Here is a 19,145-nt window from a genome sequence, read left to right as displayed (position 1 = left end):
CAGCAGCCCAGGCCAGCTCTGTGGGAGGGAGAGAGAGAAGTGTCCCCACGCCCAGAAGGGCCCCTGCATCTCCCTTGGGCTGGTCGTACCCTCTCCCAGTTAAACTTCCCTAGTGGCCAACTCTGCAGGGTGTACATGAAGCATCTCGAACCGCCCCCTCTTACTGCCTGAGTAAGATGTGGTCTGGCGGCCCTGGAAGGCCGGCCCGTGGGAGGAGGTGTTCATGTCAGCTCTTTTGTTTTGTAAGCCCTCAGTCACTTCCTCCTGGTGGCAGGTCTGCTGACATGTGCCATGTCGGGGTAGGGTTTGTGGTTGACGGTCATGGCCACCCTGCCAAGTGGGAGGAGAGGGGACGTGTTGCATAGTCCATCGGGCACAGGGCAGAGGAGTGTGTCTTGTTAAGCACCCGAACAGGCAAGCCCCAATCCCTCAGCCCTCACAACCACTGCCTCCCTTCGGCTTTGGATCCACGTCTACACCCAGCTGGAGCAGTCGCCATTCAGGGTTGGTGGTTCACCTTGGGGTGGGTAACGCGTCCTACAGAGGAAACTGGGCCACTAGCCTGCCTACTTCAGGATGGAAAACCGGTTCTCCAACTCCATGTGCAGAGAGGTCCCACCCCAACTGAGGCCCATCCCAGAGCTGGCCTGGCGCCCAAACCCTTGAGGCTGGCTAACGGCCGGCCTCTTGTCTGTGAGTTGGGTCCCCAGGATGGTGTTTGTGAACCAGGGCGTGCTCGCCGATCCGTGACGTCACCTTGATTTGGCAGACATTGCCACAGTAGTGGTGACAACCTGACTGGTTTCCTCCCCGCCTTCTGAGTTACCCCACTCTGGCTCCAGGCCCGAGGGCGTCCCAGGCATGGGCAGTGGGGCTGGACTGTGGCCCCAGGGTTCATGCTGAGACAGCATCAGGAGACCTGCAGCCACCCTGTTTTTCCTGCTCCTGTTGCTCAGGAAGAGGTCCAGGAATGTGGGAGAATGAATCCAGGGAGAACTGGTTCCAGGAGTGGAGAGCAGTGGGAAGCAGACTCGCTGTGAGGCCCTTCTGTGTGCGGGGAGGGCGGGAGATGGGCTGGGTCCTTTCACTGTGGAAAAAAGTCTCGATCTTGTATGGCGTGACCTTCGGTGCTTCCAGAGCCATTCTCATCGTCATCCTCCCTGTTCTGGGGGTGGGCGTGGTCCACCATGAAGTGAGGAAGCCACAGTTCCTGCAGGTGATGCGACTTGTCTGAGCTGTTCCAACTGAGAGGGAGTGGAGCCGCACTGGGCCTCCCCTGTTCGCTTCCTGATGGAGAACCGAACCCTCCCAGCCCCATCACGTCACAAGTAGGGAAGCAGAGCCATCCCTGTCCCCTGCCCGCCAGCTCTCCAGTCAGGCCAGGCCTGGTTCTGCTCCACCACCTTCACCCTTGGGACTGCTCCCAAATGGGGAGGTGCTGTGGCCTCTGTCCTGCCTGCCCTCTGGCTGGGGCTGGAGGATGGGCAGCCAGGAGGCAGCTGTGTGTGAAGGGGAGGGTCTCAGTTTGGCAGCCTGCAGCCCAGGTCAGCCAGATGGGGCGGAGCACTGTCCACCTCCCCGAGAGGTCCAGGGGTGGGGTCAGCCCCAGGAGGTTGGGGGCAGTAGACTGCAGGCTCCTCCCCCGACCACCTGGCCCCAGACAGCAGTGTGGTCAGTCCTGTTGGGGTTCAGCTCAGCTGCCGTAAACCTCTATTCTCCTCTTTTTAAATTTGAATTGACAAAGTACACAAAGTATAGATTTTTTTCAATTGTAGAAAAGTTAGAAAATGCAGACTAACATGCGTCTGCATATCCTCCTGTTTTGTAATCTTTTTCACATACCATACTGTGGCCATCTTTTGATCAGTATACTTCTATAAAATTTTCAATGGCTACTTAATGCTGAGTTTACTACCATAATTAATTTTTTAGTCCTCGATTTTGGTTTTGGGTATGCCAGCTGCTTTATTCTTTAAGTGAACATTAGCTGCGTGTGTTCAGGTGGGATGGGTACAGAGCCCAGCTTGTCATTTTAGAGAGCCCGGGCTGGGTGGGCTCTGCAGAGCCTTGCGTGGAGTGGGTGCAGACCACATGACCGGGCTGTGATGGCAGCTCCAGCAGGGCATGGGCCTGGCTCAACTAACACTTGGCCCTGGTCATTGCCTTCAGCAGCCGCTGGCTGGCTGTGAACCATCCCTCGGGCTGGGCAGCCGGTGCTCTCAGCAGGCCTTGGGCTAGCTCAGCTGGGTGAGCTTGGGTGAGCCTGTCTGGGTGGGGCTTCCACGTGGGTCTCACCCGGCCTGTGCCTGGCTCTTCTGGCCTCCCTGTTTTTAAGGCGAAGACATGACTGCATTATTTATGCCTCTAACACCTGCGACCCACTGTGATTTTAGGGACAGATGGAGGATCCTGGCAGCCAGGAGAGCTGAGAAGACAGGACTTGGGAGGGAGAAGTTTCAAGAAGGGTGCTGTAGGGTTGGGGGGCACAGCATGATTTTTCCTTCAAGGAACATAAAAGGTCCAGAGTGCTGGCTGAGCTACCTGCAACCTTGGGCGGGACCTTGTCACTCTGTCAGGCAGGGGAGAGTAAAGACTCTCCCCACAGGGACTGCTAGTCCCTGGGGAGCCTGGTTGGGGAAGCCGGGGTCAGGGGTCCAGGTCAAGGCCAGAGACTTGGGTTCGGATTCTGGCTCTGGCTCTTCTCTCACTCAGAGACCTCGGGAGCCTCCATTAGGCTCTCTAAACTTTCCACATCTGGAAAATGTCAGTCACCACCTCCACTGATGTTGAAGGCGGTCCTGAGAGGCACCTTCCGAGGGGCCGGCGGTGGGGGTTTCCTGCCGAGGAGGAAGTGCTGCCCCATCCGTGCTCTCCTGCACTTTGGGGTGGGGGCAGGACATTAAGGCCCAGAGGAAGTGGGAGTTGCCACCCCCTTTCCTGAAACCCTCTGAGGTGGCGTTAACCAGGGGTCGCGTGGGAGGCTTTGTCCAGCACGTGGTCAGTGCTCGCGTCCTCCAGCTGCTGTGGCTTCTCTGTATGTCAGACGGACAGGAGGCCTGGGTGGGCTGGCGGGGCGGAGGCAGAACTGGCTGGTTAGAGGGGGAGCACTATATCTGTGCCCTGTCCCCAGAGTGAGGCCAGAGTTACCCTTCTGGGGGACAGCTAGAGGACAGGGTTGTCTGCCCATGAGTGGGGGAGCTGCTGGGCTCTTGAAAAGTTTCATTTGCTGTTAAGCCATCCATCCAGTTTCTGAAATTAAAATGTCAAACCACTATGAAACAAAAACATCCCCCAGAGCCCATCTCTTTACAATATACATGTTCCAGCCTGACCTCATACTTCACCTATAATGAAATTTTTTTTTGCCCTCACCTCGGGTGTTCTGATTGCACTGTCCCGAGCTGTCTGTCCTGTGCCCGCCCTGGGCTTGGCCGTCCTCTGGGAGGGTGCTCGAAGCCTACTCTAGGGTGCTCTGCCAGAAGCACCTGTGTGTGTGTGTGTGACATGGCCCCATGGCTGTTACAGTTATGCTACCAGGAACGTTTGTGTGTAGAACATTTTGTTTTGCTTGTCCCTGGTTGGTTACTATTTCTATGACCCGTCAGCCCTGTTTAAGGCAGTAACCATAGAAGTAGTCTTGGGGTTTGAACATTTTAATGGCTCTTGAAGGAAATGACCAGACTAGGCTCTGGAGCAGTTGTGGGTACCACTTGGGATAGTCTCGTTTTTGTAGACCCCTAGGGTCTAGCCTGTGGCAGCACCAAAGCCTTGTTGTTTATGTTGGGGACATGGGGATGTCTCCGTGTGCAGATCCTAAAGCCAACAGGTTATTAGGGGGGTGTGTTGCTGGAAGAGGTCCTACATCTCTGCTCTGAATGTCCTCTGTGGTCGGAGTGGCTGGTGTCTCTGGCCAGGGCTGAGCTCCAGGGCCAGACTCCCCCCAACCCCGAGGTCTGTCACCGCCAGCTCTCCATCTGGTCCCTGAGAGGACCAGGGAGCCAGGTGGGCGGGCCTTGTTCTCAGGGAGCGGGCCATGTGGGACTGCGCCACCCTAGCCTTTGTCCAGGGGTCTGGGGCAGGGGTGTGTGGAATGGCCCCAAGCACAGTGGGGGTGTGGGGAGGCTAACGCCCAGGGCGAGACTGATAGCAAGATGGGCCAGGGGCGGGGGCACCTCCGCGAGCACTGCAGACCTTCTCTGAGACCCGTTTGTTAGCGAAGGGATTGGACCAGATAATCTGGAGCTCCCTTTCACTTCAGCGTTCTAGAACTCTGCTCCCGGGCTTCACATTTTACAGAGAACACCACCTTTCTCCACCCCCTCCCCGAGTGGCACCTGTGGAAGGTGTGATAAACAGCCCCGAGGGGTGACTTCCTGAGGGGGCCCAGCCCCTGGCCTTGAGGAAGACCTCGAAGTGGTCACCAGACCTGCTCAGCACTTGACAGGTCTCCCTAGACACCGGGGAGGAGGCAGAGAGGAAATGGGAAAGCACGTTTTTAAGGAGACGCAGTAGCACGTGAACTCCGGCTTTGCCACAAAGACAACAGAAGTCACTTTGGAGTTGGCAGCCTTGACCCAGCCACATTCCTGCCCTCTGCATCTCCTGGGCACAACTTCTTGGCTTCTTGCATTGTCTTCCCAAGCATTAAGAGGCCCCCAGGCCACCTAGAAAGCTCTTTACCAAGTGCCTGCCCTGAATGCCTGTGTCAGGCTGGAGGCAAGTGTGCCCAGCCCTCCCAGGCCTGCTGGTTGCTGGTCTGCAGAAGCTCGTAGGGGCAGGGCGTGTAGGACAGACACACAACCGTGAAGGGGCCACATGCTCGGAGTGTGGTAGCTGCTGTGTCCCAGGTAGTAGGGCCAAGAGGGGGTCCAGGAGAGGAGTAGTCAGCTGGACCTTGGGGTGGGCGGAGACATTTGGGAAGGGGCTGCTCACAGTGCTTTCCCGTTGAGTTAGCTCTTGAAGCCCAATGGGCAGGAATGTAGCAAACAGAGCTGGCCGTTTCCCAGGGGACATCGGATTGGAAAGCAGGCTCTGCTCAGCTCAGACAGTGGCTGCCTGCTGGAGATCGTGAGTGGCCCAGGACATCTGGGTAAAGGGCAGGGTCCTAAAAGGCACTGGCTCACTGACTCCATGTGACGTCATTCCCCTCATCTCTGCAGCAGTCCCTTTAGTGTTTCCTGAAGAACAGGTCGCCGATGACTCATCTTCCCAACTTTTTTTGTCTGGAAAAGTCATTCTTTGAAGGCTGTTTTACCCAGATTTCTGATTTCCATTGTTTCTGTTGAGAACTCAGCTGTCAGTTTTAGTTCCTCCTTCGACGGTTGGGTGTCTGTTCTAACAATTTCTCTTCGTCTTTGGTTGTAGTATTTTGACAACAATTTGCCTAGATATGCTTTTCTTTGGAGTTCGTAGTGTTTCTTCAATCTGTGGCTTGATGTTTTTCATTAATTCTGTAAACTCTTCAGTCATCATCTCTCTTGCTTCTGGGATTCTGATTCCTTGCACGTTACATCTTTTCATCGTGTTGCCTGTATCTCTTATTCTCTTTTCTGTATTTTCCAACTCTCCTTCTGCGCCTCAGTCTGGGCCTTTTCTGGACTGTCTCACAGCTGCACTCACCCTTTCTGTACCCGGATCTAACTGCTATTGAACCTATTTATTGAGTTCTTAATTTCGGTTATGTTTTCAATTATATAATTTCCATTTGATTAATTTTAACAGTTTTAGATTCTCTGCTGAAAGTCTCCATCTTGTGGTTTGCCTTCTTGAACTTTTATTAGTTTCAATGATTTTTCATTTCATTTCTGATCATTCTAAAATCTGGATCTCCTGTGAGTCTATTTCTGTTGTCTTTACTTTTTCCTTATGGCTTTGGCTGAATCTTGGATACTGTCTGTATATGAAAAGTTCTAGAGAAAAATTGAGGTTTCAGATAATTTGTTTTTCTCTGGAGAGAATTTATTCCAGCTTCTGGCAGGCAGTCAGGCTAGGGGTGCCCTGACCCACCCTCTCCGGAGGTGAAGACCAGCACCCAGTTACGTGGCCCGTTCTGCCCAGGAGCAGGCTGGTCAGCGGCTGTGCTGATGCCAGGCTGTTTCAGTCCTGTAAAGAATGCTCCGTTTCAGGTTCACCCCTCCTCTGAGGCTGGGGATCTGGTGGGGGTCACAACGGAAAGCCTGCGGTGTTGCCGGAGCCCGGCTCCGCGGGCGCCCTGAACACGTCTTTTGTCTCTTCAGCCCTGTGAGATTACAGGACGTTCTCCCTGTCGATAGACAAACGCTTCAAGTGGGGAGAGGTGCCCAGCGCCGGGCTCGCCTCTGTGCTTCTGTCTGTGATCGCAGCCCCTCAGACGCTTGTTGCCTTGGCACTTATCCAAGACCAACAAATAGATATTTTAAAAAAATATATCTGTTGTAAGGATTTTAAACGTTGTTTGCAGGGGGCAGGAGGGGTTAAACTTGGTTCCGCATTGGAAAGGCCAGGCCCCTGACCCCAGTGCCCCTGACCTCTCCCAGAGACTTGCCTTTTGCCAGTGGTGGGGGTGGCAGGGGCAGTTAATTGGGCATTAGTGAGGGGCAGTCTCTTCTTTCGCTCTCACAGAGTGAATCAGGTGAGGCCGGACCTAGCTCTGCAGAGCTGGACACACCCAGCATCGCCTCCTTGTTTACAGGTGTGGAAACAGAGGCCCAGAATGGGACAGTCCCACAGTGACTGGGACCCAGGTGTTGTCGACTGCTCGACCAGTGCTCAGCTCCAGCGGGGAGCTGGGGGCAGTGGGCAGCAGGGCTGCTGGTGCTGCCGTGCGGCCAGCCTGCCAGCCATTTGATGCTTCTCTTCCCTGTTGCTTCTGGCCTCCCCCTGTCCCCTGCCTGTTTCTGAGTGACAGTTTTCTTCTCACTAATCCCTGAAGTTTTCTTCCCACACCCAGTTTCTCTTCCGCTTTCCTCCCCACCCTGCTGTGAATGAAAGTCACTTCACAGCCCGTGCCCCACTTGCTCTCCTGTCACTCGAGTGACCTGACTTTCACTACCAGGCCTAGGCAGGCATGACAAGGGGGACGGGATGGGTGTCCCTGCTCCTTAGAAGAAGTAGACCCTGGGAGTGGGCGGCAGGCTTCCTCCACAGGCCATGCTGGCACTGCCCCCGGGCACGGAGGTTCAGCCTAGCCCCAGGGCTGTGGCCTTGGGGCCCTGGCAGAAGGTTAAGGGCAAGCAGAGCTTGTGAACAGGGGACCGAATGTGGCATCAGGAGGCCCCCAAGTCCAGATCGCTGCCGCTCACTAGCTGCGTGGTCGGCCACAGACACCTGCTGCCTCAGCTCCAGAAAGGCTTGCCTACCCCGGGGCCGGGCGAGTCAGCGGCGCTTCGGCCTGGCATAGCCAGAGGGTTCAGTAGATGAGACTGTGGGAGGCCTTCCCTGTTGGGAAGTGTCCCCTGTCCTTGAGGCCCAGGACTTCCGAGGGGCTGGCCAGCAGTCCTCAACAGGGTCCTGAAATGGCAGTGGGGAAGGAGGGCTCACACCACAGTCTCCCCCCACCAGCAGGTAGTGGGGCCATTTCTGCCTCCCCCTCGGCCTAGACGGTCTGACCCAGTGGCTCTGTCTCACCTTGTTAAGCAGGAACTCTCTCTCTGCCACCCGTGGAGTCACCCAGGGCCCCCGCTCCTGCAGGCCAGCCTCTCTGGGGTGGAGTGGTGATGAGCTGCTCAGTCGAGGGGCCCCCAGGGAGCGCTCAGTGCAGCCAGCCCTGCCTGAGGAGGCTGGCTGACAGGAAAGTAATACCGTGGTCACTGGTGGTCCCAGTGTGTGTCTGGTCCCTCATGGCTTCGCCCTTCACAGAGGCCTTACGGTCTGTCCTGGTGGCATTTTAAAGAGCTCCTGCAAGGCTAGGGCCTGTGTAGCCCTCGTGGCCATCAGCCGGACCATGGCTTTCCCAGCCTTGCACACTGTCGTGCTGTTCCCTCAGCCCTTGCTGGCCAACCCCCCCCGCCCCCCCCGCCACACACACACACACAGACCCTTGCCACCAGTAGTCAAAGGACACTGTACCAGTGGCCCGAGGTCACAAAAGCTCTGAGAAAGCGGCCAGGCTTGAGGAGCCAATGGGTGACCCTTGGCTTTCTCTCTTAGGAGTAGCTCAGCTCTGGCCCTGGCCTGTAGTCATGCTTTGCCTCTCTCTCAGATGCCGCAACCACTGCTGTGAGCTTATCAGTGGTGCAGTCTGTCTGACCCTCAGTTCCCTTAACTGTCAATGGGAGATAACCCAGGAGGGACGTCTGGTGACTGCTGCTCAGGCGTCCCTGGCCCCAGCTCCAGACGAGACCCTATGCCGCGGGCAGGGCCTCGGGAGGGCAGCCAGCGTGTCTGCTGAGGACGGACGGAGGGGCAGGCTCAGGGGTGCGGACGGGGGGCTGTCCCAGTGATGGCGTATGGAGCTGTGCTTCCCTCTTCAGCAGGCCATCTCCAGGGAGAAGGGAGCCGGCTCGTGGCCCGTGCACGTGCGCGGTGAACGAGACCGTCCTGCATTTACTCCATCTCTGCTTGTTTCCTGCTCTCGTAGGGAACTCAGGCTGCGGAACTACGTCCCCGAGGACGAGGACCTGAAGAGGAGGAGGGTGCCCCAAGCCAAACCAGTCGCCGGTAAGTGAGCTGCGTCCCCGCGTCCCTACTGCATGGCACTGTCACTTGCCTGCACCCGTTGCTCGCTCTCTGGGAGAATGACCGGCGGAGCCAGGACTGGGTTGGGCCTCTCGGCCCCTCTGCCACCATCTTCTGGCAGATGCACGAGCGGTCAGCGGTGGGACTGAGAGAGGCAGGCAGGGCACTGAAGAAGCCTATCGTGCCTGCCGTGCCCTGCTCACACCTGACTGGAGGCCTGCCAGGGACCACGTCTCAGAGGAGCCCTCTGGGCTGAGGGGTGGAAGTGGCCCCGGGACCCTCGCAGGGTCAGAGTGAGAGATCCTGACAAAGGGCCAACCATTTCGGTGCCCGGAGAGCAGTGGGCAGGCCACCGCTCACCAGGATCGAGGTGTGACAGTGGCAGAGCACAGAGGGTGGGGAGACGTGTTCTTGCCGGTGGGGCGAGGGGCCCGGCCCAGGGGCTGCTCGGTGTCGCCGTGGTATGGGGCGCAGCAGCATCCGGCCCACTGCAGCCTGTCCACTGGAGGTGCGGGGGACACTTATGAGCACACAGTTCCCTGGTCCCTGGCCCTGTTTAATTCTTTGCTTTTTGTTATCGACTTTTAGTTACATGTGTAGTAAATGAATAAATACAATTACCTCGTAAAAAAGTAAAGTGTTGGCCATCTGGCCACACCTCAGTCTGCTTCCCCATCTCCTTTGTCCCTGAGATTCCCATGTATCCCAGGTAGTTTGCGTCATGGTTTGGGCCCATGGGGTGGGGGCAGTGGCATGGTTGGGCCGGGCATTAAGGCGGGACAGGGGAGTGGCGGGGAGCTGGTCCTGTGCCTCAGGGTCAGCACCTGTGGCTGGAGGGAGGCGAGGAAGGGCAGGGGGGCCGTGCGGGAACATGGGGCACTGTGGTGGGGGCTGGAGGAAGCCCACAGAGCCCAGTTTGGGCGTTAGTGCTCCTGGCTTCTGTCCCCACGGGAGCAGGGCCCTCCTGGTCAGACCGTCCAGAGGCCCACGGTGCTGTCAGCAGCTGGGTGCAGCCCAGACGAATCTGAGGGTGGCCGTCCCCCTCGTTTGGAGAGCACACATCTAAGAGTCGGACGAGAGGAAAGCCACCTGTGCTCTGACCAGTCTGCGGCCCAGAGGGCGTCTTCAGAGCCCAGGAGCCCCTGGAGGTTACAGGGACAGCCAGTCCTCCAGGCCCTTCACGAAACCATACTTTGGGTTCGTTCAGACAGCTCTGTCGATTCACAGCTGGGCGGCGGGGGCTGAGAGTAGCATCCGCGCTTCCTGACTGGAAGCCTGGGCTTCGCCTCCTGCAGCTGGCTGCCTGCGAGGGCCCTCCCATGGCCCAGGCTTGCCGTGATCCTGGGGAGCCCCAGCCCTTCCCTTAGAGCTGCCCTTGCAGGGTCGTCACATCTGGCTGGCCAGGGGCGAGGGGAGAGGTGAGGACAAGAGGGCCTAGGGTCTCCCCGGGGACCCCCGCCTGCACTGTCTTCGCCTTTGCTGTGTCCCCGCGGAGGGTGACAGGGCCTCTCTGACGGGCTTGCCTTGTTGTCTTGCACCCTCTAGTGGAAGAGAAGGTGAAGGAGCAACTGGAGGCCGCCAAGCCGGAGCCTGTCATTGAGGAAGTGGTGAGTGCCGGGTGGCCGGTCCCCGTCACTGCTCGCTGGGTCCTTCTTCCCCACCTGCTCTCCGCTCTCCCCTCCCTCTTCCACTTTATTCCCTTTCCACCTCCCTACTTCCTCTCCCCTCTCCTTCTTCCTTTTTCTCCCGTTTTCCTACCTCTGTCCCCGTCTTCCTGCATCCTTTGGGACGGGGCCCCTCCAGCCCTGACGTGCGTCTCCCCCCTCCACAGGACCTGGCCAACCTTGCACCCCGGAAGCCTGACTGGTGAGTGTTGCCCATGGAGGACCAGTGCAGACAGAGCAGCGAGCTCTTGGTACTGGGCTTGGTCTTCGGGCTGGGCCTTTCCACCCTTGCAGTAGGGAGACGGACGGCATAGACCTGTAGCTGCACGAGATAGTTACTGTCCGAAGCACGTGCTGAGAAGGACGTAAATGGAGAATGAGCGGGAAGTGTCGGGGGATGACTCCCGGAGGTGGGCAGAGGCTCAGGCAGAGGGGAGCAGCAGGCACATCAGGAAGTCCCTTCTGAGTGGGTGAGGACCTGCCCCACCTCAGGGAGCCCCATGTGAGTGAGTCCGACGTTTGCCCTTGGGGAGCTGCAGCGTGGAGGAGAGACGGTGGGGAGAGCGGACGTGGGTTCCTGTCCCAGGTCTGCCACCCATCGGCCTGTCCCCCTGTGGCCCCAGTTCCCTCTTCTGTGAAATGATGCTCATCCTTCCCTGGTGTCCCTGTGACTGGGCTGAGAGAGGGGCGAGAGGGCCTCGTGGCCTGGGGGCTGCTTTACCTTGAGCCAGAGGCACAGTGGACCACATCCCTGTCACCTGCACGTCTGCGTCAAGTGCAGCACCAGCTGGAGGTGGTGTAGCTGGTGAAAGAAAAGCGTGGGGCCTGTGTCCTAGGAACCCCCAAACCTGAGAATAGGCTATGCATGCACTTCTAGAAGCTCCAGTGGTTAGGTGAGCATGTGGCTGGAGGAGGAGCAGGACCCACAGTGGGTCATGCCCACATGCACGTCACTCCCCGATGGTGACCTAGGGGACCAGACCAAGAGAGGACCCCTGAGAAGCCATGCGCCCTTGCACACCTGGACTCAGTCCCTTGCGTTGGGTGGGTCTGTGGGGCTGGACCCCGCCCCACTGGGACTGGGGTGGATGGCTGGTGCTGGGTTCAAAGGGTGCAGAAAAGGAGAGAGGAGCCTCCTGGCCTTCTTCCCGGGGCAGTGTGATTCCTAATGTCCAAGGGCTGTGGGCAAGGAGGGCCCCAAGGCCACGGCAGATTAGCCTTCAGCCTCTGGCCTCCCCCCACCTGCCTTCTGTAGGGACCTCAAGAGAGACGTAGCCAAGAAGCTGGAGAAGCTAGAAAAACGGACCCAGAGGGCCATCGCCGAGCTGATCCGTAAGTCAGGGCCTGGCAGGGCAGATCACTGCCCTCTGGGTGGTGGCCCAAGCACAGGCTCCATCTCCATCCCTCCTGTTCTGCTGTCCATCCAGGTGAGAGGCTGAAAGGCCAGGAGGACAGCCTGGCCTCTGCAGTGGACGCCAGCACAGAACAAGAGGCCTGCGACTCTGACTGAGGCGAACCCCGGCCCCTCACCTACTTGTCAGGCCTGTTTAGCAGGAGGATGGTCTCGGACAAGGGTTGGGGCTGGGCTTGCCTTCACGTCCACTTTGGCTTCAGAGCAGTGAATCCCTGCCCCATCATTCTGAACCACCACCCCCATGGGGTGAGGTCAGCTCCTCGTCTCCTGAGTGGTCCCCAAACCCCTGAGTGGGGGCAGAGCCAGCAACAGCTCTGTGGGCTCGCTGTGTCTGTACATATGTATGTATTATGAACTTTTTTTTTTAAATCTCTGGAAATAGAGACAAACAGATCCCTATCATATATTTCCTGGGTCTTCGGCGCGCTGTGGGTTGGGGCCCCGAGACAGGGTGCCTGCAAAGGCGATGCTTACATGAATAGGCCCTGTGTTGGCCTGAGCATGTTGAGACTGGAGGGATGGGACAGGCCCAGGTCTGCCCTCTGGCTCCAGGTCCAGGCCCAGTCCTTGGTCAGCGGTGGTCATCTCAGAACCCTCGAGTGACAGAGATGGGTCTGAGAGAGTTCTCTTAAGACTTGGCACAGGCCTGGGCATTGTAGCATTCTGTGGGACAGCGCGGAGAGGCTCCCTCCCCGGTCCTCTGTGGCCGCCTCACAGTGTGAGGGACGGAAGGGAGAGGCTGGGCCCGTGAAGGCTGTGAGCTGTGCCCCGGCCTCAGCTCTGCGCTGCTCCGGATTCCAGGTCCTGGGCCCTGTTCTCTCTCACTCTGCCTAGCCCCAGGCAGCCCCTCGGTTTCAGTTCTCCCATCAGAGCTGGCCTATGGCTTCCCTGGGACAGGGCCCCTGTGTAGGGGACGGTGGCCCATTCTGCTAGAGACTGGGGTAGTGTGGGCTGGGTTTCGGGTGTGGTGTTGAGTCCCAACCCCCGAGGTCCTGAGCCACCTCTGTGGCGTTGACTCTCCAGAGCAACTGGCTGGCCACAGCTCTGACTCCATGTGTCTGTGGCCAACTAGAATTTCATCTCCTCTAGAATGATAACATGCTTGAGTTTCCTTGGGGTTTTTTTTTCCCATTGAGCCTCCTGCCCCTGCCCTGGGTCATCCCAGTATGTTCGTCCCTCTGTGATGAGTTTCAAGAACACAGTGACCCGGCTTTGGTGGATGGTGCTGAGGACTCGGGCCATAGAGGTGGAGCAGGCGTGTACACGGAGACCAGTATACATACAGTAAACGAAATGCTTTAAGTTAAAATTACGCATCTACTCTAAGAAGGTAAACCTTCTGTATAAAAGAAGCAGGAACTTGCAGTTGTGAATGAAGGCTGAAGTGACGGGTGGCCAGCTGCTGCGGAGAGCAGTGGGACCTGACCAGGACTCTGATTCCCACCAGTGACAGGGGTCAGACATGCCCACGGGCGTCAGGACTGGAGCCAGGCTCCCTCTGCATGGCCAGGGTCTGGACCGGGGCTTCATTTCCTAGGAGTAAAGGATGAAAAGAGCCCCACCTCCTGCGCATGCAGCTGGAAGCAGAACACTTCTCTGTGGCAGTGGAGGGACTCAGACACCCGGTGACTGGCAGCTGGGCGCCCGCTCAGCACCCGCACTGGGACTAGAGTGGGGATATCCCCACAGTATGAGCCCCGAGAGCTGATGGAAGGTTTGCTTCTGCATGTAAACCCTGTGTGCCCTACAAAAAACTGCCTGACGAGGAGAGAGAAAAACAAAGATCACCATGTGTGATGGGCACTCAAAACAAAAGTTACAAAACCTGTGAGAAAACCCAGTGCCTTAAAGAGTGACCAACAACCCAACAAGTGGGTGAGTTTACAGCCAAGGACACTGAAACAGTAACATCCTAACAGGCTTTAAAATGAGCATTTGTTTTATCATCAGAGAGAAAAGAACTGACTCCTATAACTCAAGAACAGAGATTGGATATGAAAAAGAACTGATTAGAAATCTTGAAAATAAAAAACGTTTATTAAAATAAGCTCACTAGCTGGCAAAAATGGGATAGAGGTAACATAGTTTTTTGAATGACTGAACTTTTCAAAATCAATCCACAGATTCAAGGAGGACAACAAAACTCATTGGGGCAACAAAAAGAAGTCTACACTCAAATGTTCCCTCTCTTGATGTGGGTACTGATTTATTAGGTATAATAAATTGCCCCAAAACTCAGTGGCTTGAATAAACATCTTTGTTATCTGACAGTTTCTATGGGTCAGGAATGCAGGGCAGCTTAGCTGGGTAGTTCTAGCTCGGGGTCTCTTTTGAGGTTGCTGACAAGCTGTCCCCACGGCAGCGGTCATCTGAAGGTCTGATGGGCTAGAGGGTCTGCTTCCGAGGCGGCTTCCATTCTCAGGGCTCACAGGGATGCTTGATTTACACACAGTGCACATGCAAGTCCTTGCCATGTGGACCTCTCCATAAGGCTTGATTGGGTGTCCACATGCCGTGGCAGCTGGCTTTCCCCAGAGTGAGTGGCCCAAGAGAGAAAGGAGGAAGCTTTAAGGGCTTTTATGACTGGGTCGTAGAGGTATTATTCTGCCACATTCTGTTTGTTAGAAGCAATTCACTGCATCCAGCCCGTACTCAGAGAATTCGGTTCCATTTCTGAAAGGGAGATCTGCCTAAGAATTTGTGGGTCTATTTTAAAATCAATACATACCTAGACACATTGTAATAATTTGGCAAAATAAAAAGACCAAGAAATAATCTTAAAATTAGAGAGAAAAGATAGATTACCTTTCCAGGAGCAAGACTGTAGCAGATGTCTCAACCACAGGCAGTGGTAACTGGACGAAAGAAAATTGTCAACTGAAAATTCTATACCCAGAGAAAATGTCTCAAGGTATTTTTAGACAAAATCAGAGATTTTTGTCACCAGCGGACTCACACACAAAAAAATCTATTTTGAGGTAATGAAAAATGAAAAATTGTGATGGTGGTTACACAAATCTGTGACTATGCCAGGAGTCGTTGACCTGTACCCTTTAAACGGAGGAATCGTATAGGATGTATATTATATCTCAGTAAAGCTGTTTTTAAAAAACGAATCAGCATTCTCAAAAGGAAAAAAAAAAAAAGAATTCTGAAGAATGTCTTCAGACTGAAGGGACACATCCCAGATGGAAAATCTGAGATAAAAGATAGAATGAAGAGAAAGAAAGTGTAAATTTAAACAGGCATTGACCTTATAAAGCAAAAAAAATGCTTCGTGGAGTAAAAGTGAAACAGGGATCACTTAGCAGCGATGGCGTAGGAGGCCAGCGGGAGGGGGCGGTGGGAGTTACAGCCTCCGCGAAGCTCCCTCAAGACGGGAGGAAAGACTCCAGTTAACACTGGTCTGCAGGCAGGCTGACATTTCTAGGGTAACCCTAAATGAACAGAAACAAGACCACTTCCAAAGCAGTTGAGAGAAAAAAAAGTGGAATGAAAAAAAAAAATAAGGCAAAAAGAAAAGATCAGTAAATGAATCCATATACATCATTAATTACAATTAATGTACTAGACTACTTTTTTTGAAAACTCAGTCTGATGCCATTTTAAAAAGAAACCTAAACCCCAACAGAAAGATTGAAAGCAGAGGGATTAGAAAAGCTCTCTCAAGCTCAGAATCAGCAAAAGGAAGCTGAGGTCGGCTGGGTCATGTCAGACCAGGGAGCCTGTCAGAAGTGTTATTAGCTACACTGCTGTGCTCTGGAGCGGCGCCCCCTCCCCTCCGCCCCGGCCGTGGGAGTGCTAAGTGGGAAGACCCCTTGGGGAACCTTGAACATGAGTACACCCTGTGACCGACCAGCAATTCCACTGTTAGTGTCCTGGGAAACAGTCGCACGTGTCTTCCTGGAGACGGACAGGAATGCTTATAGAAAGAAGCATCGTCCGTAGGGGCTCCTGCACGCACACCCAACACAGATGTGGTAGTAAGCTGTATTTCTTACAGTGGAATTCTCTATAGCAATAGTGAAATGAATGATATCCACCTACAAGATTATGGCCATATCTCAAAAGAAGCAAGTCACAGAAGAAATGGGACACGAGCCTCTGGTATGCGTGGACGGTAAAGCCGGCACAGGAATGCACGGTGGCGGCCTCAGCGTCAGGCCTGCAGCAGCTCCGGGAAGGGGCCCTTGAGGTGCCGCCATGTTCTTTTCCTTGGCTTGAGTGATGGGAACTCACTTTATTCTCTCTCCATTCATTTTCTATTCTGTGTGTGTGTGGTGTTTGTGATGTATTTCACCCACCTACTTTTTAAAGGAGAAATTTTCAGAATTCACAACCTAAAATGACTGTTCAAAGTGTGAAGTGGAATTTTTTTAAATGGCCACATCTGCCGTTCACCGCTGTGGTCTAGATTAGAACATTGAGGGTAAAGAGAAAAATCACATAAGCTCCATGGGGGCGGGAGGTGGGAGGAGGATTACCTACAAATGAATGAGTTTCACTTTTCATCATTAATAGATACTAGAATGAGTTTCACTCCTAAGTGCTGTGGGAACAGATGTCAATCTGTTCAACTATCATAAATACTAAGGGTAGGATAGACATTTTCAGGCTATGGCACTGCTTTCCATGCACTGGTATTTGCTGAGGGAACTCGTAAATGATGGTCTGTAGCACGAAGAGCCGGGAGGGGGCAGATGGAGGAATGTGGGAACCAGGACCGCGTTTGGCAGACACTCACAAACAGGGTCTTAAACCAGGAGGGTTTATTGGGTCTTGTGTTAAGTCTAAAGTGGTCTAGTGGCTCCTTGAGGCTGCCAGGGGCATGAGTCCCTTCCTCTCCCCAGCTGCCCTCTGTAGCTCCCCTAGAAATCTACACCCCAAGGTTTGAGCTACAGGCAGGAGGAGGAAGGGTAAAGGGCAAGCCATGAAGAAACCATGGCTTCAAGCCCAGTCCACCAGGCTCGCCTTCACATCTGACCAGCCATTACTGTGTCTGATCCACTGCTAACTGCAGACATGTGGGGAATAAGGTATTTTAAGCGGGACACATTGCCACCAAGGTTGAAACTGAGAAAGGAAGTAAAAGTAGATAGACTGCTGGGAAGGCAGCCAGCAGTGCCTGCCACAGGACGCAGGAAGAAGTGGTGAGCGAAGAAAGTGGTAAACATTGCAAGAACCAACAATGACACCTCTAGCAAGACGAAAAACGAAGACACACATTATAAACATTAGGAATGAAATACGGCTATCACTGCGAACCCCACAGACATCAAAAGAACAGTAAGGGAATTTTGTAAACTAGCCACATAAATTTGACAAGTTGATGAAAAGAACCAGTTTCTTGAAAAGCACAAACTCCCACAATTTACCCGCGATGCAATAGATACTTTGCATAGCTCTGTAACTATTAAGGATATTGAATTCCTAATTTAAAAACCCCTGAAAAAGAAATCTCAAAGCCCAGGTGGTTTTACTGCAGAATTAATATACCAGTTAAGTGCAATTCCTGTCAAAATTCCAGGTAGGATCTTTAAATATAGACAGGATTATTCTAAAATGATTCAGGAAAGGCAAAAGAACTAGAACAGCTTAAACAATTTTTAACTAGAAAAATAAAGCATGAGGAATCACCACTTCAAGGTGTCACGCAGCTACAGTTATCGAGATGCTCCTGGTGGGAAGAGGTGCACGGATCAATGGGCGAGAACGTAAAAGAAGTAACTCCATGTGCACAACCCACTGATGTTTGACAAAAGTGAGAAACGAGCTCTGCGGAGGAAGCATGGTCTTCAGCAGATGGTGCTGGACTGACTGGATAGCCATAGGCCGAAAAAGGACCCCAGTGTAAGCCTCAGACCTTACACAAAAGCGAAAGCGGGTCACAGGTTTAAATGGAAGACGTAAAATCCTGACTTTTGGGAGAGAACCTTCAGGACCTAGAGCTTGGCGAAGCATTCTTAGATATGAGACCAAAAGCACAATCCGTAAATTGATAAATTGGACTTAACCAAAATGAAAAGCTCTTGACCCAACAAAGCCTGTTAAGAGGATGAAAAGAAAAGCTACAGACTGAGGAAATATTTGCAAACCCCTTATCTGATAAAGGACTCGTCTAGAATGTATAAAGGAAGCTCAAAACAACAGGAAAAAAGAGAGAGGGAGGAAGTCAAATTAGAAAATAGGCAAAAGACATGAGTCATTTTACCAGAGAGGATATATATATATATGACACACAAGAAAGATGTTCAACATCACTAGCCATTAGGGAAATGCAAATTAAAATCATGATGAGATACTATTACACACTTATTAAGAACAGCTTAAATTAAAAACATAATACCAAACGCTGATGGACGTGGAGAAAGGACCATAAATGTTAGTTATTCTGGGAAATAGTTGGGACAGTTTCTTAAGAAACCGAACGTTACTTAACGTATAACCTAGCAACCATGCTCCTGGCATCTATTCCAGAGAAGAAAATTATGTCCACACAGATGGGCTTAGCAGATATGAAAACTATAGACACACATGTTCATAGCAATTTTATTTGTAATCATCAAAAGCTAGGGGGAAAATGCCTCACGCATTACTGCTTAATGAACACTGGATAGTTTGTGTCAGTTAAATAAGCACGGATCTTCAACTTATTGGAGGTTGCCAAGTCATCATCAGACCAAGATACAGGTCTTAGTGTAATTTCTCTTCCTTCAGTTAGGAATTTAAAAATTCACAAACAATAGGTGGGAGTAAGTATGGTAAAAAAAATCTCTGACATGTGGCATGCAGTCTACGAGGGCATTCCTTCACCTGGTCCTGTACTCTGGGGAGTAATGGAGTGGAAAGTTAAATAAGTTTTTATTCTGTGAAGAAACCAGCCAACCCCCAAAATGTCCTTCAGTAGCTGACTGGGTAAACGGGCGCACCACACCGTGGACTACAGCTCTGCAGTAAGAAGGAACAAGCTGTTGATAAAGGGAGTGGCTTGCTTGGACCTTAAGGGCATTATGCTGAGTGAAATAAACAGATACACATGTATCTCAGAAGATCTCCCTCTGTCTGATTCTCTGTTTACATATAACATGCTTGAAATGACACACAGAGATAGGAAGCAGGTTCGTGGTGGCCAGGGCTTGGGTGGGGGTGGGGGTGGGGCGCAAGTGTGACTATATATAAAGGAGTAGCTTGAAGGAGGTTTTTGTGGTCATAGAATAGTTCCTGATTGCAGTGCTAATTACATGATCTACGCATGTGATCAAATGGAACAGACTCCACACATTGGCGAGTATCAAATTCCTGGTTTTGATAAACTAGTTATGGAAGATGTAACCATCGGGAAAAACTAGGTGAATGGTACACAAGACTGCTCTGTACTGTCTTTTTAACTTTCTATGATTCTGTATTTGTTT

General features: G+C 53.3%; 1 protein-coding gene across 1 annotated transcript in view; it reads left to right on the top strand.

Moving 5' to 3' along the window:
• The window catches only part of CCDC12 (coiled-coil domain containing 12), a 53,429-nt gene extending 34,643 nt beyond the window's left edge, over positions 1 to 18,786 (top strand). Inside the window, exons 3-7 of the mRNA XM_025048926.1 lie at positions 8,558 to 8,637; positions 10,201 to 10,262; positions 10,487 to 10,521; positions 11,575 to 11,651; positions 11,747 to 18,786. Coding sequence (XP_024904694.1) covers positions 8,558 to 8,637; positions 10,201 to 10,262; positions 10,487 to 10,521; positions 11,575 to 11,651; positions 11,747 to 11,829 — 337 coding nt within the window. The 3' untranslated portion in view covers positions 11,830 to 18,786. The remainder of the gene's footprint in view (positions 1 to 8,557; positions 8,638 to 10,200; positions 10,263 to 10,486; positions 10,522 to 11,574; positions 11,652 to 11,746) is intronic.
• Positions 18,787 to 19,145: the final 359 nt, after the last annotated feature.

Source organism: Pteropus alecto, unplaced genomic scaffold, assembly GCF_000325575.1.
Source record: "Pteropus alecto unplaced genomic scaffold, ASM32557v1 scaffold156, whole genome shotgun sequence".
Lineage (NCBI taxonomy): Eukaryota > Metazoa > Chordata > Mammalia > Chiroptera > Pteropodidae > Pteropus > Pteropus alecto.
Note: the sequence above shows the minus strand (reverse complement) of the source record. Positions and strands in the feature narration are given on the sequence as shown.